General features: G+C 56.3%; 1 protein-coding gene across 3 annotated transcripts in view; it reads right to left on the bottom strand.

Moving 5' to 3' along the window:
* Positions 1–24,107, bottom strand: part of LOC121086502 (mitochondrial Rho GTPase 2) — a 45,039-nt gene that overhangs the window by 3,702 nt on the left and 17,230 nt on the right. The window contains exons 24-56 of one of the 3 annotated variants that reach the window (XM_040590366.1): positions 23,826–23,959; positions 23,710–23,747; positions 23,107–23,226; positions 22,504–22,686; positions 21,582–21,682; positions 20,551–20,653; positions 19,954–20,075; positions 19,417–19,576; positions 17,861–18,051; positions 17,417–17,585; positions 16,974–17,085; positions 16,238–16,409; positions 15,420–15,542; positions 15,035–15,215; positions 14,446–14,576; positions 13,311–13,454; positions 11,446–11,565; positions 10,863–10,947; positions 9,140–9,198; positions 7,958–8,039; positions 7,791–7,834; positions 6,429–6,482; positions 5,963–6,015; positions 5,299–5,407; positions 4,733–4,834; positions 4,180–4,278; positions 3,615–3,723; positions 3,243–3,363; positions 2,290–2,374; positions 984–1,129; positions 795–895; positions 593–723; positions 46–126 (exon numbers count right to left, since the gene is read on the bottom strand). In XM_040590366.1, the coding sequence (XP_040446300.1) occupies positions 46–126; positions 593–723; positions 795–895; positions 984–1,129; positions 2,290–2,374; positions 3,243–3,363; positions 3,615–3,723; positions 4,180–4,278; positions 4,733–4,834; positions 5,299–5,407; positions 5,963–6,015; positions 6,429–6,482; positions 7,791–7,834; positions 7,958–8,039; positions 9,140–9,198; positions 10,863–10,947; positions 11,446–11,565; positions 13,311–13,454; positions 14,446–14,576; positions 15,035–15,215; positions 15,420–15,542; positions 16,238–16,409; positions 16,974–17,085; positions 17,417–17,585; positions 17,861–18,051; positions 19,417–19,576; positions 19,954–20,075; positions 20,551–20,653; positions 21,582–21,682; positions 22,504–22,686; positions 23,107–23,226; positions 23,710–23,747; positions 23,826–23,959 (3,765 nt within the window). Of the gene's footprint in view, positions 1–45; positions 127–592; positions 724–794; positions 896–983; positions 1,130–2,289; positions 2,375–3,242; positions 3,364–3,614; positions 3,724–4,179; positions 4,279–4,732; positions 4,835–5,298; positions 5,408–5,962; positions 6,016–6,428; positions 6,483–7,790; positions 7,835–7,957; positions 8,040–9,139; positions 9,199–9,575; positions 9,652–10,862; positions 10,948–11,445; positions 11,566–13,310; positions 13,455–14,445; positions 14,577–15,034; positions 15,216–15,419; positions 15,543–16,237; positions 16,410–16,973; positions 17,086–17,416; positions 17,586–17,860; positions 18,052–19,416; positions 19,577–19,953; positions 20,076–20,550; positions 20,654–21,581; positions 21,683–22,503; positions 22,687–23,106; positions 23,227–23,709; positions 23,748–23,825; positions 23,960–24,107 lie in introns of those variants that run through there. The other 2 variants (XM_040590364.1, XM_040590365.1) reach the window with 2 other exon arrangements.

Genomic DNA, 24,107 nt, shown 5'->3' with positions numbered 1-24,107 from the left:
GCCCGTCAGCCAGCCAGCAGCGATTCCTTCCTCTCCCTGACTTACTATAAGGTACTTCTCCTGGCCGTTGACCTGCACCGTGTTGATCGCGTAGAGGGATGGCTCCCCTGCGTTCTCCCTCTGGGCCTGCCACCAATGAAAACACCGTCTCAGACAGCAGGGAGCAAGAGCAGTGCTTAGGGGAGGGAGAGCACTGCCCACTGCCCCAAGTCCCCATGCTGTAACGGCCACCTGAAGGCCAGCCTGCCCACGAGACGTGGGGCTGTTCATAGCTTGCAGGGAAAGTCAGCATCACCTCGGTCAGATCGGGGAGATACGGCTGCCCAGGAAAGGCACAGCCCCTCCGAGATCCTCAGGACAAGCAGAGGGAGCGGGCCCACTGCCTCAGGCAAAATTAAGGACGCAAGAGCCACAGCGACTGGCACCAGCAGCACAGAGGGGACTGTGAAGCCCTTTGCCGGGCCGCTGGGGCCTGGCCATGGGCAGGGAGGTGCCATCACACGGCAGATCACTCAACGGCCTCACGGCTCTGCCTCCTGCTCCGCTGGGACGCCCTGCCGCAGCGCGGCCGGAGAGGGGAGCAGCCACTCACCGCGAGGCTCCTGCCGAGGAAGGCCTGCAGGAAGGCGGACTTGCCTGCGCCCCTGGCTCCCAGCACCTTGCAGAGGAAGACGTTTCTCTGGGTCTGGCCTTTCTCCAGGTCAATCCTCTTCTCCCGGGTCACTGGCAGGAGAGAGGCTGGTGAGCGAGAGGAGGGACCTGAGCTGTGACAGGAGGGGAGGGCATGGCCGTACCTGTGAGGGCTTGTGTCTGGGAGTCCTGCTCCGAGAGGATGGGGTAGCCCAAGTAGCCCAGGCACTCCAGGCAGTGCCGCACATCCAGGTAAGCCACAAGCCTGGAGAGACAGAGCGCACCGGGAAGCCAGCAAGATCAGCAAGTGCTAAGTGACATGACTAAAGGCAGGGGAGAGGGACTGAGCTTACGTCCACTGGCAGAGGAATCCATGCAGGGAAAGCAGGCCTTTATCAGTGGTGCATACCGTGTTGTAGAGCTCAGGGCCCCAGGGCACGCAGGGGAAGACACTGAAGAAGTTCTGCAGCTCTGTGGGCGAGAGGGCTCCGTCCTGGTCCTGCCAAAACACAGGGGAGTCAGCAGCTGAGGCACGACACAGCCTGTACAGGCACCAGCAGCTCTCTGCAGCCACACCATGCATTGTCAGGGTCCGGAGAGGGTCCCGGGCACAAACCCCACCTCCCTCACTGCTGCAGAATGACACAGGGATGCTTTCAATGGCAAAAATCAATTGCAAGCGAAGCCAGAGCTGTGTGAGCATACAGAGAGCCTATGCCCCAGGGACTCCCATCACTGCACAAGAGGCAGGCCGATTCTGCTTTGCGATCACAGCTGGAACCACTGGCAGCCCTGCTACCGGGCAGGACCTGTCCACGCTCACCCCACAGCCCTGAGCTGCTGCTCCTGGCGTCCCTGGAGCCAGTCACCCCGCAGCAGCCTCCATTGGTCCAGCCTGGCCTTCCACACTGCAAGATAACTAACCCAAGGTCTGTGTGGCCACCAGACCAGCAGCTAACCACACACCAACGCAGCACCTTCAGGCTGGTGTGCCTGAGGAGGATCTGCCAGCACCTGGGCACGCAGGGACATGCATCAACTCAGTGCTGCAGCTCCCAGTGGCTGCAGAGCTGCTGTACCCCAGGTGCACGTCAGCATCTGAATAACTAGTCCGGGCAGGTGCATGCAGATCCAACAAATTCCCTTCTCCCACACTCCAAAGAGCAAGAGCATGGCACAGATCAGTTGTTTGCTTTCCCTCTCTCCAGCCTGGCACCCCCTCCACAGGGCTGGCAGCTGTGTGGGTGCTTGGGCTTGGTCCGTGGCTGCAGGCCAGCAGCTGTGCCTGCTTCTCCTGCCACCCTTCGTGCTGCAGCCAGGCACTATGAGGGGCCACACTACTGTGATGTTAACTCAGACCCATCCCCTGAAGGCCCAAACTTTACTGGCTGCCCTTTGGTCAAGGGTAGCAACCACAACCCTGTGCCCTTGATATGCTGCTGCCATCAGACTCTGTACAGCTTGCCGTGACCACCTCCTGCTCTCAAAGCCTCGGCAAGAGGCTGTGAAGGGAGCACAGTGGCAGAGGAAAGGCCTTCACTGGCACTACGTCTACTCCCTGCAACAGAGGGGTGGGCAGGAGAGTGGCTACCCCCCAAACATGCAGCCCAGCAGAGAGCAGCACCCCCTCCCCAGGTAGCTCCACCGCATGTTGCCCACCTTATCGTGCTTCTCAAACAGCCGCTGCAGGAACTGGTAGCCCAAGTGGTTGAGCTCAGTGGAGCAGCCAGGAGGAAGGCGGAACCTGTCAGAAGAGATCCGAGTGAGCCTCCTCAAGCCCTGAGTAAAGGGCAGCGTGTGAGCAGGTCTTTGGCCAAGCTGGACGTCACCCAGAGGACACAGCTCCCTACTGTCACCCTGCTCAAGGCCAGCGGTTGTCTCCAGGCCTGGCTATTCCTTGACACAGCCCTTTTCTTTTAGGGAGAAGCCCTCAAGGGTGCACAGTGGCCTCTCCTTGGCACACCCATGCTGCCCAAGCAGCCGGGGAGATGATCTAGCGCTTGCTCTGCCTCATGCCCAGGGCTTCAGTAGGGCACGGCACTACCCCTGGGGTGCCTTCCACCAGCAAAGGCCCTGTCACCTCCCTGCGCAGGCTGCTGTCTGGAGAGAGGATGAGGCAGCTCACAAACCAAACCCTTTCATTACTGCCAGATCACCACCTCCAGGGTGGCAGGGAGCAGAGAAGAGAGAGCAGCTGCAGAATCAGCTGGGAGGGAGATGCTGACAGCTCACTGCCCCCGACAGAACCATTCTGCCTCAGCTCAGGCAGAGACAGAACAGCCTTCAAAAACCCCTTGCTGATGTCAAGGGAAGTTGGGACAGGCCTTCATTCATTCCCCACCTCCTTGTCCGCCTACATCAGAGCCAGCAGCACAATCGGCAGCTCCAAGGTCTGTTTTATTTGTTGCCAGCCCCACGTTGTCAGCTTCTGCCCACAGGATAAGGTGAGAAGCACAAACCTGACCATGACCTAAGGGTGCGGATTCAGCTTCAGCTGAGGAATGCAGTAGACCCCAGGGTGCAGAAGGGAGCCAGCAAAGGTGCTGGTGCCTGAGCTGTGCACCATGAGGATGTCACACCCTACCCGCCCCACTCCATGGTAGGATACGCACTGTGGGTAGAGATAGTCATCCGTCAGCTCCAGCTCGTCGTCGTAGCCGAAGCGGCGAAGGATGGTCCAGGTGGTCTCGTGCCGGCCCCTCTGGATGAAGAGCGTGTTGAGAAAGAGGAAGCCTGCAGAGGAGATCAGGTGGCTCAGACACAGCGGGGCCAACTGAGCACTCAGCCTCAGGGTTCCACTCCTCAGGACCACACTTTCCTTGGGAAAACAGGCTGCTTGGCCAGAGAGCTCCAGCAGCCACAGCAGGCTCAGGCTTGAGAGGCAGAAGGCTCAGCCCCAAGGACACGGCCCCTCACACTGTGCTGAACGAGACGGGTCCCTCCATCCCTTGCTGGGCAGGGGCACGGAGCCCTTGTGCTGTTACCATTCAATGTCAGGCCGTTGTCCTGCACGCCGTCTGTGGTGTTCTTCCACACAACCATCTTCACGTCCTCCAGTGCCTGGGGAGCCAGTGGGTTTCCAAAACAGGACTTCTACCTCCCAAGAGAAAGGTGCTCATCGTCAGTAAAGCACACACAGCACAACCCTCTTTCTCACCACCATCCCTCTCCCCTGGCAAGGAGACTGTGTTTCTAGGAGAGAAAATCCACCCAGCTCATGGATTACTGCCTCAGACCTTGACCAAACCCCTGTTCTTTAGCATCCCACTAACATACGACTCAACATCTACCTCCAGAGCCTCCTGCTCTTACCACTGCAGAGCAAACTTGGCCCAAGCCTAGCAAAGATGGAAGACCTGCGGATCCCCATGTGCGCCGAGATGCACCCTACGGTGCTTTAGCTACGCAACAGCAGAAGTACTGAATGTAAACAGGACGGCTATGTCAGAAGAGACAGTCAGCCTTTCTGCCTGGTATTGGATGGAAAGGGGACCCCAGGGGCTTTCCACAAGGGACTGGGGAATATCTCAGCCCTGCAGCCAGCCGTACCTGGAAGTAGTTCAGTTCGTCATCGCTAAGGATCTGGTTGTTATCCTGGTCTGAGAGGTTGAAAATCCGGGTCAGCGCTCGTGCACACGCAGGTTTCAGCTGCAAGGGACCAACCATGGTGACAAAACCAGGGTACCACCTTCGACCTGGCTCTTCCTCCTGCCTCCTGACACCCCTTGCACAGAGGGGTTCCCTTCCTTTACTGGCTGGGTGCACGGTCCAGCTAGGCCACTATTGCAGCTACCTTGGAGGTGGGAGTCAGGAGCAGGACAGCCCACGGGAAGTTTTCTCCTGGACCCTTCCCACCGTGGCCAACACGTGGTCTGGAGCATGAGGGCTTCTGCCCCACCATGCCCCAGGTCCCTGCAGCTCTCTCTGGCCTGGATATGCTCAGCTGGCTACACCCAGCACAGGACATGGGTGCTTCCTCTTGCTCTGGCTGCGCTGGCCCAAACTCTCCACCCTCCTACCCAGGGGCAGAAGCACAGCACCAGACCAGAGTGCTGTGATGGGAAGGAGACTCCTCCAAGGGGCTGGGAGCAGTGCTTCCTACCTGCTTCTCCTCTGGGTCATAGAGAGGGGCGGTGGGGTGCAGCACAGCTTTCTGGGCATAGTAGAAGAGTTCAGAGATGTTCTTGAGGTTCTTGGCAGAGCACTGGGGGATTCAAAGGAAGAGACAGCCCTGTGAGCGAGGACAGGTGATGGGCTGGTGATAAGGGGCTGGAGGAAGATGACACGAGCTCCCCAAGCCAGATAAGTTGTGCATCAAGCACAGAGCAACACCTGTTCACCATGAGGAAAAAACCAAAGGAAACCTCTTGCTCATGCTGCATCTTTGCTATGCGTGTTCCACAGCCCCAGAGCCAAGCAGGGCTGCCATGTAGCTCCAGCATCAGTTACAGCTGGAGAGCCAGAGTGGGCAGACACTGAAACTCACTCCCTGCAAAGTGGCAAAGGACAGAAAGCCTAAAGCACAGGCTCTCAAGACCCAGATGGGGTACTTTGGCAGAGCAACATTTGCAGGACAGGTCTCCACAAGCACAAAGGCTCCCTGACTCATGCCAGATAAGTGCTCCTAACCCTCAGGGAGGCTTTGCAGAAACCCTCCAGTTTTCTCACCTCCACACAAGTCTCAATCTCTGAGAACTGGTTCATGATGGGCAGGATGACATCCATGGAGCTCCCTACCTGCAGGTCAGACTTGTTTCCCACTAAAATAATGGGGATCCTGGGAAAAAAAAGATGGAGAGCCAGAGAACATGAGTGAGGGCACCCCTCTCCTGGTCTCAGTGCTGCCCCAGCCATGCATGCTCCCAGGCAGCAGGCCAGGGAGCCTCCCCACCCTCCTCTACAAGGTCCAGAGCAGCTTTCCTCCCTCCCACGGCTGTGAGCACCCATCTGGAGAAACAGACTGCCTGATCCTGCTTACGCTTTCACCCAGCAACAATATGTTCAGGAGCCTTTAATCCAGCACAGCAGCCTTCTGCCTAAGTGATCCACACACAGATTGTGGCTTCTGTGCTCCTGTACTCCCCTGGCAGCCTCTTCTCCCTGCCTGGCTCAGAACAGATAGAGGGGGGAAGGAACCCTCTCCTCTCCCTCAGCCTCAGCTGGATCTGCGAGGGAGAAAAGCTCCCATGTTCTTCTGCTGCAAGTGGTCTGGCCACAAGTCATAAAGCTGGTTTGATCTCAGTAAGCTCAGGAGGGGGCAAAGGTGGTGGGCACCCCAACAGCCTGCTGAATCCCCCAGTTCTGCAGCCGCAGACCACGCCACACACAGTACCTGGAGCCCTTTTCAACTCCCCCGTTCACCATAGGGATCCACTTTGTGCGAATCTGAAAGGCAAGCACAGGGAAAGGGCTGTCAGCGCAGCCTGAGAGGCAGCTCCCAGCACAGGTGCCGTGGCAGCCAGCAGGGCCCTGCAGCCATCTGCTCCCCGGCACTGCCCCACACCAGCAGGCAGCGCAGAGCCAGGGATGCTGGATGCCAGCAGAAGGATGCAACAAACCTGTTGCTCCCCAGCACATGAGGACAATGGCCAACGTGGGAGCAAGCCCAGGCTCTGCTCAGCCAACCTCTGCTTGCAGGGGTCTCAAACCCCAAATCCTTCACAGGGCTGGGGGCTATCAGTACCCACCCACACCAAGAAGCTTGGGCAGCAGGGAAGGACCCAGCGCTGGAAACCCCTTCCCCTCTGGTGCTGCTGCTGGAGCGGGGCTGCTCAGGGTGCTGGTGGGGAACCCGTTACCTTCTCAATCGTGGCCTCCTTGGTGACATCGTACACCACACAGACCACGTTGGCCTGCAAGAGAGAAGCAGCAAAGGGTGGTGAGCCAGGGTCCACACGGCACGCTCCCTGCGGCAGGAAGGCCGGCTGAGCCCGAGGCACGGTGCTGCCGTAGCGGCAGGCCAGCCCCACGGCCAGGAGCCCCGGCCCCACGCGCTGCCAGCACGCTCGCACTGAAACCCAGCAGCGACAGCTGAGCGCGCGTGAGTGTGCACACGTACACACAGCCCTCCCACAGCAACAACTCGCATGCCGTCAACACAAGCTCTACAACAGGCTGCTCAGAGCAAAGACGGGGGCTCGTCTGCTTCAGGAGCTGCTGCGGGCACATCTGCTTCCATGCCTGGAGCCCCGGCTCCCTGCTCCCCGCCCCTCGCTCCCCCCCCCCCCTCCCAGCATGGCTGTGCCCGTGCTCCACGCTGGGCCAGTGGCCGCTGCCCTCCTCCCCTCTCTGACCCCATGCAGACAGCGCTGACACCAATGCTTCATTTGAAGCAGACAGGAGGGATCACTGGCCCTTTGAGGAGAGAGTTTAACGCTAATCCCGAGGACACACAAGGGTTTAGGCAGGATTTCCTGGAGCTGTTTTAAGCCTCTGTATGCTCTTGCTGTCTGGGTGGAGGGAGCAGGACCCCCGTGCCCATTCCTTGACCATTAGCCACTGAGGTGGAGAGATTAAATAGCTTTGTTCACGTGAGGTGCACAGGGGAGAGACAGTTTTATTATCCATAATCAAGAGGTCCTCCTCCCTGCAGAGCCGAGGTTAATCCCAGGGCAGAGAAGAGCAGCTGGGCTCACCCCAGCCAGCCAACTAGATTACTCCTCCATGGCTGCTCTGAGGGATGTGGGAGCCCTCATTCCTCCCTGCCCAGCAGTCCCCAGGGATTCAGCTCCCAGACCAGCTCCTCTGTGCCACTGCTTCCCCAGGCAGCCACAGGGACCTAACACAAGGAGCAGGGTGGTCTCACCCAAGCTCAGCAACTGCTTCTCCCCTCTTCTGAGTCCGTTGGGAACATCTGGAGGCTAAGAGCACACTGTCTGCTCAGCTGCCTCCTCCTCCTCCCCCTCTTGGTGGGCAGCGAGCTGCCCCCCTGCCCCCCTGAAGGCTCCCTGGAGGGCTAGAACAAGCCACACACGACAGCTTACAAGGCAGAGAAAGATTAAACAAACCTCTAAACAAAATGACAGCATTAATCCACAGATAACCAACTGCCTGTGCATCTCCGGGTGACCAATGGGGAGAGTGAGCAGCCATGCTGGCTGCAGGGCTACAGGCACCGCAGCCTCCTGTCCTGCAACACCTCTGTGTCCAGCCCCGCTCACCTTAGCGATCTCCTCCTGCAGCTCATCCTCCGTCTGCTCCGACTCTGAAAATGGAACAGAGCAGTCACCAGCTGCCCCCAGCAGCAGGGCCCCCTTCCCACTCCCCTCAACCAGGCAGAGAAGGGGAGAAGTGAGGCCGGCAGGGAGTGAGGGGGGACAGGCCCTACCTGAGTAGTCCACTATATGTGTGGGGACCTTCTCAGGGGTGACATCAGCTGGGATTGTGATCTCCTCTGCGCGAGGGGGCACCTGCAAAGCCAGAAGACTCCAGTCCAGCCGGCCATGCCAAATGCAACCGAGAGGACAGGTAACAAGGGACTTCAGATCCCAATACAGCTGCACAGCTCCATCCCTGCCAGGGTGGGATGAGCTCCAGGCCACAGACCACCCAGCCCACCAGGCTGCAGCTGCGCTATGGCTCACTACAGTCCAGCCCTCACACAGCTGGTGCCCCCAGGGTGAAACCTTCAACCACCCTGCAGCCCCGAGCCCTCCCTTGAGAGGCAGCTCCTGACAGCACAGAGTCCCACCGGAGAAGCCATCTTTCAGATGAGTCATTGCCAGCACTGCCACCCCTGCTACAGCTCCGGAGATAAGCCTCAGCACTCCCCCAGCTCTCCGGCCTGACCTCCTGGCAGCTGGGAGAAGCTCTAAGCTGATTGTCCAGGCTTTGCTGCGAGAGCATGGGAAGGAGCGCGGAGCCAGTCCTCCCCCAAACCCTTGGAGCTGATGCTTCCCAGCACAAGCATCGCAGAGGTCACCATCTGCTCGCAGGCAGCGGAGAAACCACCTGGCAGCACGAGGCAAACATGCCCAGCCAGACCGATCCCATTTCCTTATCTGAACCACACTGGGAGAGTAAGCCCCTGAGCTGGAAGCTCCAAGGGGCACTCGTAGGCAGGCTGGATGCTGCTTCTCACAGATGACCCAGTTCAAAGTACCGAGCCCACCTCCAGGTGGGCACAGAAGACAGGAAACATGGCTTGGTCCGTCCCAGCGACTCGGTGCCAGTGTCGGCACAGCAAGGCTGGCGCCGGGGAGCAAACAGCCCTGCCGCGCAGGGCAAGGCTGGGCCCCGCAGCCTGCCACCCTGGTGGGTGCAAAGTCCCCCAGCAGCAGGTGCCTGTGCCCCTCCCCAGGGCAGAGAGGGCCCCAAGTCAGGAATTAGAGCACAAAGCGAAGAAAGCAGCCTTTCAGCTGGAGCTCCACGGGGCCCTCACCGCCCTGCACCACCCCGGGGCTGTCACCGGGCCCAGGGAGCTGGGGCACTCCAGGCACCCCCGCCTCGGGCCGGTGGCACCCGGGACAGAGCCGGCCCGGGGGCCCAGGGCTCCCCCCCTCACACTCACCTCTTCAGGGAACTCCTCGCCCACCAGGGCCATGATCAGAGATGTCTTCCCCACCTGGGCTAGGAAAGAAAGGGAAGAGGTTGGCACCGGCCCGGCGGGGCGAGAGGCAGCCGGGGGGCAACGGCCGCCACAGGCGGAGCCAGCGGCCGGTCAGTCAGTCACCCCCGCGGGCAAACGGGGACGCGGGTGCCACGATTCCGGCCGGATCGCCCGAGGAGCCCCGGCGGCGCCGGCCAGGCCGGCCCGAGAGCGCTGCGCCGGCAGGGGCCACGGCTCCCGCCCCGCCGGGACCGCGGGCAGGCCCGGCCGCTGCCCCGGCCCCCCGCGCAGGCGAGGCCCTCCCCGGTGCCCGGTGGCACCCCCCGGCCCCAGGCCGCCCCAGGGGCTCAGCCCCCGGCCTCGCCGCCCCCGGGCATGCCCCCGGCGCCCGCCTTACCCTCCCCCAGCAGGAGGATGCGCACGTCCCGCTTCATGGCGGCACCGGGGGCCGCCGCCGCCTCCCGCCGCTTCCGGCCTCACCAGCGAGCGGCGGCGCAGAGCGGCGCGGGCACAGCGGCGCCCCCCGGCGGCCGGGCTCGGCGCGCAGCAACCCGAGACCTCCTGGCTTCGGTTTTCCATGTTTTATTTAAAAATAAAATCCAAAACAAACAGCAAACGGGGCTGTAAAACACACCCCACAACCGCCCGGGCCTGGCCTGCGGGCCCGCCGCCGCGGCCGGCCCCAACAACCCGCGCGGGGAAGGAGGTTGTGGCCGGGGCCTGGGGCTCTCCTGCCTCAGCCGCCCCTGAGCTCCCAGAGGAGAACGGCGCTGTGGGAAGCTGTGACGAGGCGGCGGCCGGAGGGGGCGAAGCGGCAGAAATGGACGGTGTCATCATGGCCGGTGTAGTCCTGCGCCTCGCTGGCAGGGCAGCGCAGCAGCCTCAGGAGCCGTTCTGTGGGGAAAGGAGAGCAGGGAGATTCCACCACCATAGGCCTCGTCCCTGCCAGCACCAGTGCTCCTGCCCACCCACCAGCCCTCTCCCCACTGAGCCACCAGGCTTCTTCACATAACAGCTTCTTGCCAAGGCAAGCGGGCAGCCGGGGGGAGCGCGTGACCTGGCGGCCCCACACGGTGTCAGGCTGGCACACCGCAGTAATGGATGCTGCGGCACGCTTTAGTGCGGTGCTGCTGTCTCACACCCCCATGGAGCACCTGGTTCTGGGCTCACAGCAGGTGCCCTGCAGCTCTGGGGCAGGTGTGGAGCTCACCCCGCTCTCAGGAGCCGCTGCCCCAGTAGGACAGACGCAAGCAGCTACAGGAGCACAGTGCCCTTGACAGGAGGAGGGTGCCAGTGGTCCCTGTGCTGTGGGAGGGTCCCTTCCGCCCCCCGGGCTGTAGCTCACAGCTACACAGAGGTGAAGAGACCCTGTAATCCCAAGAAGTCATTCGAGTGAGAAATCCTGCTCATTGACAAACAGGACTGAGCTCGTGCATCTCATTTCTGAGCTAGGAGTCTCCAGGAGCACTCTCCTTGCCCAACACACCCTGCCCACAGTCCCAGGACCGTAGCTCTCAGGGTCTGAGGATATGGGCTGTTGTGTGTGCACGTCTCTCTTGTTTAAAAGGAAAAGGATGCTTGGTTTCCCCACTTGCAGAAAGAATGGGAGACCTCTACCTGCCGAAGGTAAGCTGGGGACAAGGCAGCCTGGGCAGCAGAGTCCACAGCACCCCTTGGTACTCACCACCAAAGCCGACAGCTATGAATCGCGCTGCAGGAGACAGGCTGAGCGATGTGGCAAAGTACGGCAAGGAGATCTTCTCAACTACCTGTCTCCAGAAAGAGAAACATACCAATGCCTCAGAAATGAGAAGGCAGAGCGGCTGCAGTTAGGAGGGTAAAGGGCTCCTCTCAAAGGGGAGGCTGACAGATGCACAGCACCTCTCAGACCTCGGAAACCTGCCAAAGGCATCGACTTTCCAGAGGAGACTTGGCTCAGTGATTTAGAGACAGTGCTCCTGAAAGCCAGCGCCTTCCCCTCCAGTCAGATGGAAAGGCAGCAGGGTGGCAGGGGAGACTGGCAGCCTGCCCGGACGCAGCCCAAGGCAGGGGCAGGACCCTGCTGCTCACCTGGGCCAGGCTGGGGAGTTTCTGAGATGAAAAGCTGTTGCCCTGAGCAGCTGCTTGCCTGAGCCTACCCCATACCTTCAGACTTGGCTTTTTACACGCAGGGCACCGCTGCCTCCCCCCACTGCACCTTGTTCGATGTGGCCATAGCCCCGCAGCAGCAGAGAAGTGCCTACACCACCCGGGCAGGGCATGGGTACCTGTTTCTTGCGCAGACTGTAAAACAAGGCTTCCTTCTGCATCCCAAAGCCGACGTAGACCAGGGTGCCATGTTCCCAAGGGCAGAAGGCGGCCAGGCTGGGCGGAAGGCTGATGAGACCCTGGTGAAGGGAACAAAATTGAAGCTAGTTTCTCCAGCCTGACCTGACAGAGTGGGGACAAAACGAGAGCATGGAGGGACACCAGCCCTTGGGTTGTGGGTGTCCAAGCAGTGGGAAATTAGGATGATGGAGGCTGCTTCCTCCCTCTTGCATTGCCATCTCAGATGTTCTCATGGCAAAGCAAGGAGCAACCACACACTGCCCTGGAGACCTGAAGCAAATTGTTTACTGTCATAGCAGGACACATGAGGGTCCAACAGGTTGAATTTCCAGAGGCATTATTGCTATGTGGGCTTGAAGGCAGGATTGTGTTATGGATCAGCTTAACACAAGGAAATCGGGCGCAGAAGATACACATCTTTAGTAATGGATACAAGATCAATCCTTCCCCCATTTACTGTGGGGAGACCTGTAGTGAGCTGCCTTCTGTCCTGGTTTCAGCTGGGATAGAGTTACTTTTCTTCTTAGCAGCTGATGCAGCGCTGTGTTTTGGATGTTGATAACGCACTGGTGTTTTTAGTTGTTGCTAGGTAATGTTTATACTAAGTCAAGGACTTTTTAGTTTCTCAGACCTTGACAGTGAGAAGGCTGGAGGGGCACAAGAAGTTGTGAGGGAGCACAGCCGGGACAGCTGACCCGAACTAGCCAAGGGGACATTCCATACCATGGGGCCTCATGGTTTGCATATAAACTGGGGGGATGGGGCCGGGGCCTGCCGAGCACTGCTCGGGGGGCTGGTTGGGCACCGGTCAGCAGTTGCATTGTGCATCGCTTTCCTTTCTCTCTTCCCTTTGGGTTTCATTCCTTTCCCCTTCTCTCCTTTTCATTATAACTTCTTTTTATTATTAATATTGTTATTTTGGTTTCGTTTTATTTCAGTTATTAAATTGTTCTTATCCAACCCTCGGTTTTACATTTCTTTCCGATTCTGCTCCCCATCCCGCTGGGTGAGGGAGGAGCGAGTGAGCAGCTGCGTGGTACTTAGTTACTGGCTAGTGTTAAACCACAACACCTTCATGGAGAGAAAATCCATTGTTTTGGAAAAAAACAAAGAAACATTGACCGAACTCAACTGCTGTATGAGCCTGCCACCCTCAGGGCCAAGCACTGTCTGGGCCAAGGCACCATCGCTTGCCCCCAAAAGAGGCCCAGCTCCCTTCTGCATGCCAGTGTCACGTGTACAGGGGACCATCTCCACGTCCTCTCTGATACAGACCCTCCTCCCTTTCTAGCAGGCATCCTGCTGCCCAAATCTCACACCTGGGTTGGAGCCAAAGGCTTCTGCAAAGCATCACAGACATACAGGGCTAGAGTACTTGGCTCTATGAACCTGTCACTGGGCTCCTGGCTCTGAATATTCATGCTCTTTGGGAGTGTCAAAGTTGGCAGTGTGCTCATAATGAGGTCTCTCTTCTGCATGCTGTGTTCACTGCTGCTTGTGCTCTGTTTTGCATAGCACAGGGGTGTCAGCTCTTTGCAGATGCAGTTTTTGACTCCTCATGCTTACAAAGTCAGCGCTCCCCAGCAGTTAGGTGCTGCTACAATTCCCACTGCCTTTTGACACGCAAGAAGGTTCATTAACAAGGTACTCTGTGAGCAGCAGAACTAACGAAGGTGATGTTCCTAAGCCCACACTCTCTCTTTGGCCCCATCCTGCTCAGAGCCTTGAGGCATCCCTCCTCCAGCTCGGCTGGTGCCAAGCCCCATGCCATGGGCAGGCGGCGTCTGGCCAGTGCCACACTCACCTCGGGGCCGGCAGGAGCCGGGAAGCTGAGCCAGTCGAGGAGCTCACACTTATCCTTCAGCCAGTCGGAGGCCCAGACGCTGACCCGCCGGTCCGAGCTGGTGGCCAGCCAGAGCTCCCCTCCTTCCACCCCAAAGTCATGGTACTACGGAAGACAGACAAGTGTTGTCACTCCGGCAGTACAGAAGCTTTAAAGGAAGCTGCCACTAGATTGAGTGTGGGGCAGGAGCTCGTGGGAACACAGGCTTTATGCTGTAGGGCATCAGTGCCAGGATTAACCTCTCTTTGGGCAGTGCTGAAAGTCACTTCAAATAAAATAGGACAAGGAAGCCGTGGTATTGGAACCAGTGGCACACTCTGGGCTGAAAGCCCCGGCAGAAGAGGGGTGAGTGCCTGGCCTGAACACCACAGATCTCTTCCCCGGGATGCCCTCTGGATCTGCACATCTCCTAGGGGAGTGCTTGCCAATACCATGTGTCCCCTAACAACATCCTTCACTTAAAATAGAGGAGGATCACCTAAGTGTAGAATTACCAGGGAACACAGCCTTGCAGCACGGATGATTTTAAAGCCTGAGAACTTAGGCAAAATTATTCTCATTTCTCCTGTGGGAAGTAAAAAGACTCTATAAAGAGAATGACAAAGGAGATGCCAAAACCATCACACTGCTGCACAACCAAGTCTTCCTAGCCCACAGAGGGATGGTACAGAGAGCCAGTTATGCACAGGAGGCCAGGCTGCTGAGGAGCGACAGGGGGAAAGCACGCTGAGCCCTTTCTCGGGTCACACGAACTGAAAGCTCACAGCCCGGGCTACTCGCCAGGGGTGCTGTTCTCGGAGAGCCCGTGGCGCGGGCACACATCGCAGCTGCGTGCAGTGTGCTGACAGCAGCCACCAAGGGCCCCCCACCCACAGGCACAGCCTCGCTCAGGGCTGCAATGGCAACACGTGCAGCTCTAATCCAGTGACTATATCCCTAGAAAAACCCAAACAGAAGTTATTGGAGGGAATGGGAGCCCGGAGAGGAAAAACACGGGACGACAAAGCAAACTCACTGACCAACCTGGCCACACTGCTTCCTACAGCTGTGCTGTGACACGTGGGGGACAGTGCCAGGGCAGAGGGTGAGGTCTCACCTGCTTCCTGGTGCACTGGAGAACAGTGATGGGGGAGCCTTTGTGGTCTGTGAGGACACGGATAGTCATTCCAGTGCGAAGGCTGCTCACGGCCACAAGCCCATCCTTGCCCCCTGATAAGATCATTTCTCCTGTGGGCAGAGGAAAGGAAAGAATGGGACACTTCTTGTAGGAAGAAAAAGCCCATAGGGAAAAGGTCCAAGATCATGGGATACCAGTGTCCCAAAGCACGGTGAAAGGCTGGGAACATCAGAGTCAAGGGCTAGGTAAGATGAGATGTCTCAGAGACACCCACTAGAACTCTGCACTGAAGGACAGCCACTGCAGGCTGCTGGCAGGAGGACACAAAGGCACATTTGCTGCACTCAAACCCCTTTGCTATACCATTGCCAATATACCTCCCATGTCCCATTTACCACATGCACAAGCTACCAAAGTTCATTGATACAAGTTCTCCAGCTCTCCCTGGCCCCAGGTTTTTGGGCAGGTCACCAGCACGCCGAGTGGCTGGAGGCCAGGGTAACCCAGGCACAACCAAGCCACGTCCCCTGAGGCAACGTCACCCCACTGTCCTGACAGGCAGCCTCACCATCTGTGGAGTAGGCAACTGCCGTCAGTGCAGCAGCATGGGGGTGCATTTTCAGTTCCATCTCTGTCCTGGAAACGCTGAACACACGGATGGTGCCATCACTGTACCCTGCCGCTACGTGCTGGCTCTCAGCTCCCCAGGCAACGATGGGACGAGGCTTCCAGGCCAGGCACTGACAGCTCTGCAAAGGAACCAGGGCAGAGACCCGATGACACAGTGCAGACTGCAGGGATGTGCAACTAAGTGCACTAACGGCTAAAGCTCCACCTGTAAGTATTTCTCCAGCTTTAATTTGCTTCGTGAGAATACAGCAGCCCTTCCAATCCCAGGCAGTTGACTGTGCCCTGTGCCAAGAGGAAGAAATCGACGTACCACAAACAATTACCTGGTTGAGCACCTGGAACTGTACCACCAGCTCCATGCTGCCCAGAGACCAAATCCTCACGCTGCCGTCTTCCCCACACGTTGCACAATGAGTCTCATCAGGACTGAAGCACACTTCGGTCACCTGCAGTGAGAAACAAGCTGGGGAACAGGGGCTCTGCAGCTGCCCCTGCCTAGAGCACATCAGTTCCTCTGGCCCTCTCATCCCCCAGGACCCCTCTCATGGGAGACATCAGACAAGAAGCCCTAAGTGTAAATTTGTGCTTAAATTTGGGGCTGACAGCTAGGCTTGTAATGGAAATCAGTAAACTCAACCCCGAAGGTAGGGCTAGGCGCTATGTAACATAGGTCCATGTAAAATACCTTCTCTTCTACCATTTGAACCCTTTGTTCTGTAGCACAGGTACCCTAAAGCAACAGCAAAGTTCTAAATGCTCACTCCTCAGGCCGGTTGGGTTTGGATTTTTTTTTTTTGTTTTGGGCAAAGAAAATATTATCCAACGTGGATGTCCAGCTAGCAAACAGAAGGCAGGCAGAAGTTGCAGCAATCGAATGAAGCCATAGTGACTGCAAACTGCATTCTTCTGCTCTAGCAGAAAGGCCCACAGCTGCTCTCAGGCTGAGGCTTTAAACACCTAAGGTTAGAGCGGGTAAGCTCAGACGAAGCACGTGCACAGTTCCCTGCAGACTCCTCCATGTCATCCTGCCAGCACAGGGAACCCTGCAGCTCCCTGACCTCTCTGATGCCCACCCCAGGGAACAATTCTGTGCCTGCACATGCCCTGCAAGACAAACCCCGCCCGGCCCAGCCCCTCTAACCTTGTTCTTGTGGCCGCTGATGAGTCGTATGCTCGTGCTCTCTGTCCAGTTGATGTACCACAGCGTTCCTGCTGTGGTGCCCACAATTCCCATTTCTAGAGAATCATCAAAGGCTGCACTGACTATTGTCCCATCGAGTGTAATCTCATTTTCTAGCAGGACCGAGCTAGACCTGGAGGAAAGGAGGATATGAGCACTGGCTCAAATGTTGGAACAGCCACTCTGCATCCTTTAAGTGCAATTTTCTGGTAAGCCCAGTGACATGTTTGCAGCTAAATGGCTCAGTGAGGGGCTCCTGTACATTGAACAGTGACTACTGTTGCATTTGCACTGCAACCATCTTTTATAGGAAAGAAGAAAAACAGATGATGTGATAGTGCAAGGGAAGAAACAAAGGCAATATATTTTCACTAACTCTCTTAAATGACTTCCTACAAATCACCAACAGAAACATCAGACATGATAAACTCCAGCCATTTCCAGTATGAAGAGGGTTCAGCCACCTGTGGCAAAAATTCAGTAAAAAGATCCAGGCAGAAAGAATCAGTCATGGGATGGAGAGGAAAAGCTAAGGATGAAGAGCCACAGGAGCAGCATGGTTGCAGGCAGAGCTGATGTCTGTTCGTGAAAAGCCACCTCTCAGACAGGTCCTGGGAGCTGCCAGAAAAAGCATCTCGAGAGCAGAGTGAGACAGGCACGAGCACAGCGGGGATGCTGGAGGCAGTGTCCTTCCTACCTGGTGTCAAGACCTTTCAGCTTCAGCTCCTGCACGGCGGCCACTGCCCACAGGCGGATACGTTTTGTGTTGCTGCCACTCACCAGCCTGTTGCGCCGACAAACTAGCACGCCTGGGAGGCCACAGGGGAATGAAGGGCACCCGTGAGTATCCACCGCTCTGCGCCATCACCCAAGGGCTGCTCCTGACAGCCAGGCCACCAATTCATTCGGGCAGGGCAGCATGGGTCTTCTACAGCTTAATACCCAGCATTTTTACAGACTAGTGAGCTCCCCAGGAAACCCAGGTCACAGATCCACTGCCACCCCATGCATCTTGCACCCAACAAAGCAAACTGCCTTCCCAAGCACAGCTGAAATTGGATGTCTGCAAGCTTATTGCTCTTCTTTCCTAACAAGTTCCCTGTTACAGCCCCGACCAACAGCCAGGGCATCTGCACCCACCAATCTCGCCCTCGTCAGCCTCCCACGTCATTAAGCAGCAATTAGTCTCGGTGTCCCACACACAGATCTGGCCTGAGTTGGTCCCACTATAAAGAAGAGTGTCAGCATCATAACAGAGAGAGGTCAGCTCCACTGGCCCCAACATGTTTGGGGCAGAGGCCCGATGAACCTGCCGGAGCACATAAAACAGAAACGTCAAAAAGAATATGGTGCTTACCTAAATCAGAAAAAAACACAACCCCTCCTCTGACCCTCAATTCATGCGGTTAATGCCTCAAATACAACTGAAAGCCACTCACAGCCAGCCAGCATCACGGCACTAAGAGAAATCATCAGCTCTCACAGGTCTGCGGGGCAGAGCCCCCATTGCACTCATCAGGGGCTTAGAAAAGGCGGCAGAGATGCCAAACATGAATTTTAAAAGAAGGTAAAACTGAGGTTTACCTTGAGTTTGAAGTCAGCTCCCTGCTCCTCCAACAGCCAGAACATCACAGCTCCCTTCCCCACACAGGCCAGTTCTCTGTGGGAAAGAGGACTAAAAGCTACATCGTGGACTGGCTCTGAGATACAGGTCGACAGCACGAGTTCATAGGTGTAGGTGTTCCACAGAGCAATGGTTTGATCGCTGTAGTCCCCTAGGTAGAACATGAAAGACAGTAGGAGGAGGTTCTGCAGCCTCAGGATGCTCGCAAGCACACACACTGCACACAACGCAGCATCAATGACTGCTGCGAACACCGCCCTGGGCATGGACATGGCTCCTTGCGTGCTCAGCAAAAGCTGCGCGACAGGATGGGTCCTCACCTGAGCTGAGGACAGATGTAACTGGCCCAATGCTTCACGTTGGAGACTGCAGCAGACCTGGCCCTGCGGCAGGGTCTGCAGCCAGCGTTGGGAGCAGCTGATGCGGTAGGAATTTCAGCAGGCAGAGCTGCTCCTACATCCTTAAGAGCTACCACACACCTCAACATATGCCCCCACGCAAGCCCTCCAGTGCACTCAGGGCTAACAACAGTCTTGAAGTAAGAAAGGGATGTCACCTTCACTGAGGTCAAAGCTGAGATGGCAGCTGACCTTAATGGAAGCCACCGTATACCCAGGTGGCAGCAGAAGGCTCTGGCTGTAGTGGTGGCAAACATGCCATCCCAGAGGGCTCCAGAGGACAGTGCTCTCCTGCTGTTCTTCCCAGGCTCCACAAGCTCAGTGGAGAATTCCAGCTTTTCTCTTCCCTGCGGCTCAGGCCGGAGCTGGAGGGGGAGGGCTGCCCTCCCACGCTGCTCCGGGAAGAGCACAAAGCTCTCTTTCTCTCCAGCAAAAAGCTTGCTTTTTCCAAGGGCAGACTCACCAACCCATCATGTCCTGCCTGTTCCACAGGTCCTCTCGCGTGCAAAACAAGAGCTTACTAATTGCTTATTTGTCCTTTAAATGTCCCCCGCCTAAACAAAACAGACAGCTTGAGCGTCCACCTTGTGCTGGCATCGCTGCCTGGCAGGAGGCTCACAGTTTGAAGCCTGACTACTTCTATGCAGTTCCACCTAAGCAGCAATAAGAAGTCCAGGAGAAGGCTTTTCCCTTTGGACACTATATATAGTAACTGCAAACTGTTTACACGGATTTAACAAGCCAGCAGAAGCTGTAACTCGAAGAAAAACAAGCTAGCTGGGGCCAGGAGAAAGAACTGGAGGGAGCTTGGCGTCCATGCCTGTGGCCGAGACACACAGGGTGCTTGCTGCTCTGCGAAACACTGCCAGCAGCGCCCTGGAAGCAGGCTCAGCTGCAAAGAGTGCATCTGCAGGCTGTCACTCCCAGGAGGACCCGAGATCACTTGCAGTTTTACATGCTGCATTATCCTTTGTCCCAAGGTTACCAAGCAACAGTCTCACAGCCACCAGCGGGTACATATCTTGCAGGTACTGAATGCTGGCAGCACCTTCCTCTCAGGAGCTGTCTATTCTAGGGGGTCCCCCTGCACCCGCACCTGGTGTTGAAGGTGTACTCACCTAGGGTAATAAGGAACCTGTCATCCCGAGAGAATGCCATGGCTTGTACTTGCGTCTCATGATGGAAGAGGTTTGCTGTGCAAACCCCATCCTGGACGTTCCAGATGCAGATCTGACAATGGGAGTCTCCATTCGTCTGTCCTGAGGCAGAGGCAAGAACCTAACAGAACAGTATGTTGTCACTGAGACCTCGGTTAGTACTTGGAGAACGCTTCATTAGCTAGTTAGCCTTAGCAACTACCAATCTCAAATTATAGTGATGCAGCTGGCAAATGGAAAATTCTGTGAGAGCCATCAGCTGATGGTAGGAGGGAATGGTAGCATCACCCAGAGGAAGGCAGCAGCTTTTACTGTCACACTGAGCCAGCACAATAGAATAGCTGGGCTCCAAAACCAGTTATTGTATTTCCATAACCCCAGGTCTCCATGCAGCGGGCAGAAGAAGGAACGGACAAATGGAACTTTAGTCTGTGACATTTCTTTAGCCCAAAGCGACAGAGACAGAGACCAGCCCGGGGCAGCAGAAGCCTCTCCAACCTGGCCATCGTGGCTGACGGCAAGGGTAGAGATCTCCTCCGCATGGCCGAGCCAGTGATTCTGTGACCCCGAGTGCAGGTCTTCAACCACGATGATGCAGCCACAGGTGTAGGCGAAGAAGCCTAGCAGAGGAGGAGGAGATGGGATATTTCCATGTAAAGGCTTCACACAGAGCACCCATTGCATCCTACATCACAATTCAGGAAATTTTTTTTTTTCAGTAACATGTAAAAGCCGACTCTTCTACACAGCTTGTCAGCACCCTTCCCATCAGGCTGAGAGTGGAGTAAAATCTCACTTCCAGCCTGGAGAAAGGAGGCGAGATGGCCTTTGAGAGAGCTTTCCCTTCTGCTCTTTCTACTCAACAGTTCAAGCCTGAGTTTGCTCGTATCAACCAATGTTTGCCATTATTTGTGTTTGTAATCATATCAATTAATGTTTGCCAATTTGCCATTCCTGCAAAGAGGAACGGTTACTAGATCTTACCAACACAAAGAACCCTTGTGTTGAAGCAAAGATCCCAACAGACAGAAGGTCATGACTTAGCTCAGTACACACACCTCCTGCCCCCCCGCCCCCCGAGCCTTCCCAGTGTACCTGTGTCCGGATTCCACACCATATTCCCTCTGCCATTCCCATTGTAGCCGATCACTGCTTTCAGCTTCAAGACCTCACTGCCAGCTGGAGGAAGTAAGAAATTCTGCAAGAAAAATACACACTGGCTTAAAATAAGCTCTAGAAGGGTGGCCCAGTCAGGTACATTCAACACCCATTTAAGAAATAGCGTGCATGCAAGCACACACGTGTCCTCGCACACAGACAACACGCAAATTCATGCCGATACTCACAGCATTCAAGTCCAACACATCAATAGATTAATACCAAAGTACGCACTTATACATACAAAAGAGAAATTGCACCAGGCACAGATGCTTTCAAATGGGGCACAAAACAGGTTGGCAGCAACTGCCCAGCCGATGAGCAGCTGCTAATCCTGCTGGGAAAGAGTTCAATGGGTTTTGCTGACTTGGAGATGTTTCAATAGGAAGACAGTGGGGGGAAAAAGTGCTGCCAGGTGGAGGGACAGAGGAGAGAACTGAGGGTGCAAGCTGAATGTAGCTTTTCTCCCAGCACCATGAACAGCAGAGCTTGGGAAAAGGTTAAGTTTCTGTTTTATTATTGCTCTGTTTGTTATCAGAGCGGGAGCTGTGCCTTGACTGTCTTCACTACACTCGATGGATTGCCTTCCCCAGCCTGCTCTGCCAACGCATCTGCTCGCAAATATGGGTGCGTGATGAATCACTCCATTGCTCACTCGTCTTTCACTTTCAATAGCACATGCCATTCCAATTTCTTTTGAATAAAAATGTATGCAGATTTGCTGAACAGAAAAAAAAAAAAAAGAAAAAAAAAAAGAGTTGATCACAACTCACTTTTTACTAGTCTGGAAAGAGCTGCATGTAGAGGAGAAAGGGGAACTGCTGTTCAGTTATCAGGCCCAGGGGTATATTTTACAAATTGTTTCAAACAGAGAACAAAATGGGAACAATTTGGAAAATCCACCTACTCCAGCCCCAAAATGCCTGTTTGCCACCTGCCCAGGTAACCAGCCCTGGCACAACTCTCACCTTGGGGAGCACCGATGCCTTAAAACGAGGAGTGAAATGCCGGTAGGAATCTGGGTGGATGGAGCTGTGGGACTTGAGACTTTTGGTTTCCTTTCTGGGTTCTGCCACACAAAGAAGAAAACAGTGCCCATGGGATGCTGCTCCCGGGAATGGCTTGGGAGCAGCAGCTCAGCTGTGGCTTGCTATCTGTTCAGATGCTGTGTATATGTGTGCATATAGCCACACACGAGGCAAAACTCAGACTGCAGCGTCACACATGCTCCTACACAACCAGCCATAGGAAACACAGCAGCTTTCCTGTAGCAAAGGAGGAACATCCATCTCCCCCCTGCAAACAGCCTAAGGGCATCCACGCTGCCTGCCCCGGGCATCGCTGCAGAAGCATAAGCCATGCAGCTAGGAAGAGGTCTTTAACGGGAGCGACGGAGGCACAGTTTTATGTTGAAGCTTTCCAACAAGCCCTGCCTGGGGCTGAGCGCTGGCAGCTGCCGGCTTCTGGCAGCTTGCCACAACTGCCGCAGCTTTCGGGCTGTGCATCTATTAATAGAGACACTGGGAGCTTTAATTTCTGCCGGGTTTAATAGGACGTGCCACTTAGAGATGATATTGGCTCCAAGCCGAAGAGGGGCTCGCGGTGTGCCTAGAAGCAGCGGCAGGGAAAGAGCCAGAAAAAGCAGCAGCGCTGGGGACCAGCATGAGCTTCCCTCACTGCTTCCCTTGGTAAATCGCACCCAAGGGAAGACCCCAAGGAACACGTTGCTGCCCTTCATCTCACAACTCAGAGCACGTGTCCAGGTCTATCTATACCACATTAATAATGATCTTTCTTTTTTGTCAGGGACAGACCGAGCTGCTGTGCAGGCCTGCACACAGGGCCCCAAAGAGCGAAGCTCTGTAAGAGGTGGGAGCACCCCAGATTTACCGTGTGTGGATTCTCCAGGAGACCCCAAGCTCTCCTGCCTCCCTTTGGGCCTCACGACAAGCTCCTTGCTCCTGACCGACTCCACCACGAAGACTGAGGCATCTCTGTCTCCATTCGCCACCACACTGCTGCCGCCTGGCAGATCTGCCTCCTCCTCCTCTTTGTCCGACTCGGAGAAAATACCTGAAGAGAAAAATTATTGGGAGGACAGAGCAATCCGTGTCCTTCAGGAACACTTCATGTGTGACCGACCCTTTGATTTCTGACAGTGACATTCTCCTGCTCTGTGTAACAGTCCATCTGCTAGGGCAGAGGGCAAAGCAGGCATTTCCTACCGGGTATGTCCGACAAGGTATTTACCGCAGCCCTCAGAGAAGCTGTGCCAGCAGCTTCGTCCGTGGGGGAGAGCAGAGGATAAAGTGGTGCTGAACCCCAACGCTTCTGGCTGGCTTTCTTCAGCTTAGGGGAAGGGAAGCGCAGACTGGTCTGTCAGTCTGCAGAAGGGGATCACGGGCAAGGATGGCTCCAAGGATGCTGCTAAACTAGACAGTTTTTCCTAGAAAAAGATTCTTCCACCCCTTTCCTGCAAGCAGTTCCTCTTACTTCGACATCCTGCTTGGTGGACAGGGCTGACATCCAAACATGGTGGCGAGGCCAACAATGGAAGAGGCACAGTCTGCCGAGGCGTCTCAGAGGCATCCTTTAGCTTCTCGGAGCTCCCCGCTGCGGGAAGAAAAAGGGTTTGTATAATTCCCTTCATCCCTTAGATCCTCTTGTCCTCCTGGGTTGCTCCATGGCGATACCCCCAAGCTCATTTCTCCAGCTTCCTCCTGCACAGGAGGAGCTGCTTCTCCTCTGTCCTTCAAGAAAGGGAGGGACAGAGAGAGGGAGGGACAATGAGGGCAGGGAAAAAGACAACAGAAGAGACGGAGGCAGGGAGAAACAGAAGGCAAAAGCTGAAAGACCTACCAGAAAACCCAGAGCGGCTCTGCTCATAACATCCCCTCCCTGGCAGACTCCCACCGAGAGGTGCCAGTTAATTGCAGACTGCTCTTTGGGACTAATTAGCTGGCTAGCCCCCCCGCTTTGTGACTTCCTCAGGGAAGGAACCAAAAACCCCCACCCCCTACCCTCTGCCATGAAGGGCAGCTGTGGAAGAGCTGCCAACCCACCAGCCAGCACAACTCATGGGAGGAGGCAACTCACCTGCTCCCAGCAGCAGGGCAGCCTCCGGGGAACGAGCCCTGGAAAGGCAAAGGGACTGGCGTTACACCGGGAGGGGACGGGGCAGGGGAAGGCACTGCCCAGCACCGGGCACTTACCCAGCTGCGGGTGACCTCTCCACAGGCAGAGCTAGGAAATCCCAGAGGAAGATGGCATCTCCGATGCTGATGACGTGCCGCTGGTCTGGAGTGAAGGCCACCTGGCGCACTGGCTCCGAGTGGCCGATGTACACCTGGGAGAGAGCGCACCTTGAACCTTCCCATCACCGCACCTGCCCTCAGGGTTGGGGGTTACTCCACTCCCAGCCCCACGTAGCCAGTGCCTACAGGTCTCAGCAGAAGACCCGCTCGGAGGCCAGCACCACACCGACAGTGCTCAGA

This window comes from Falco naumanni, chromosome 4 (genome assembly GCF_017639655.2).
Source record: "Falco naumanni isolate bFalNau1 chromosome 4, bFalNau1.pat, whole genome shotgun sequence".
Taxonomy (NCBI): domain Eukaryota; kingdom Metazoa; phylum Chordata; class Aves; order Falconiformes; family Falconidae; genus Falco; species Falco naumanni.
The sequence above is the reverse complement of the archived record's forward strand: the minus strand, read 5'-3'. Positions and strand labels throughout refer to the sequence as shown.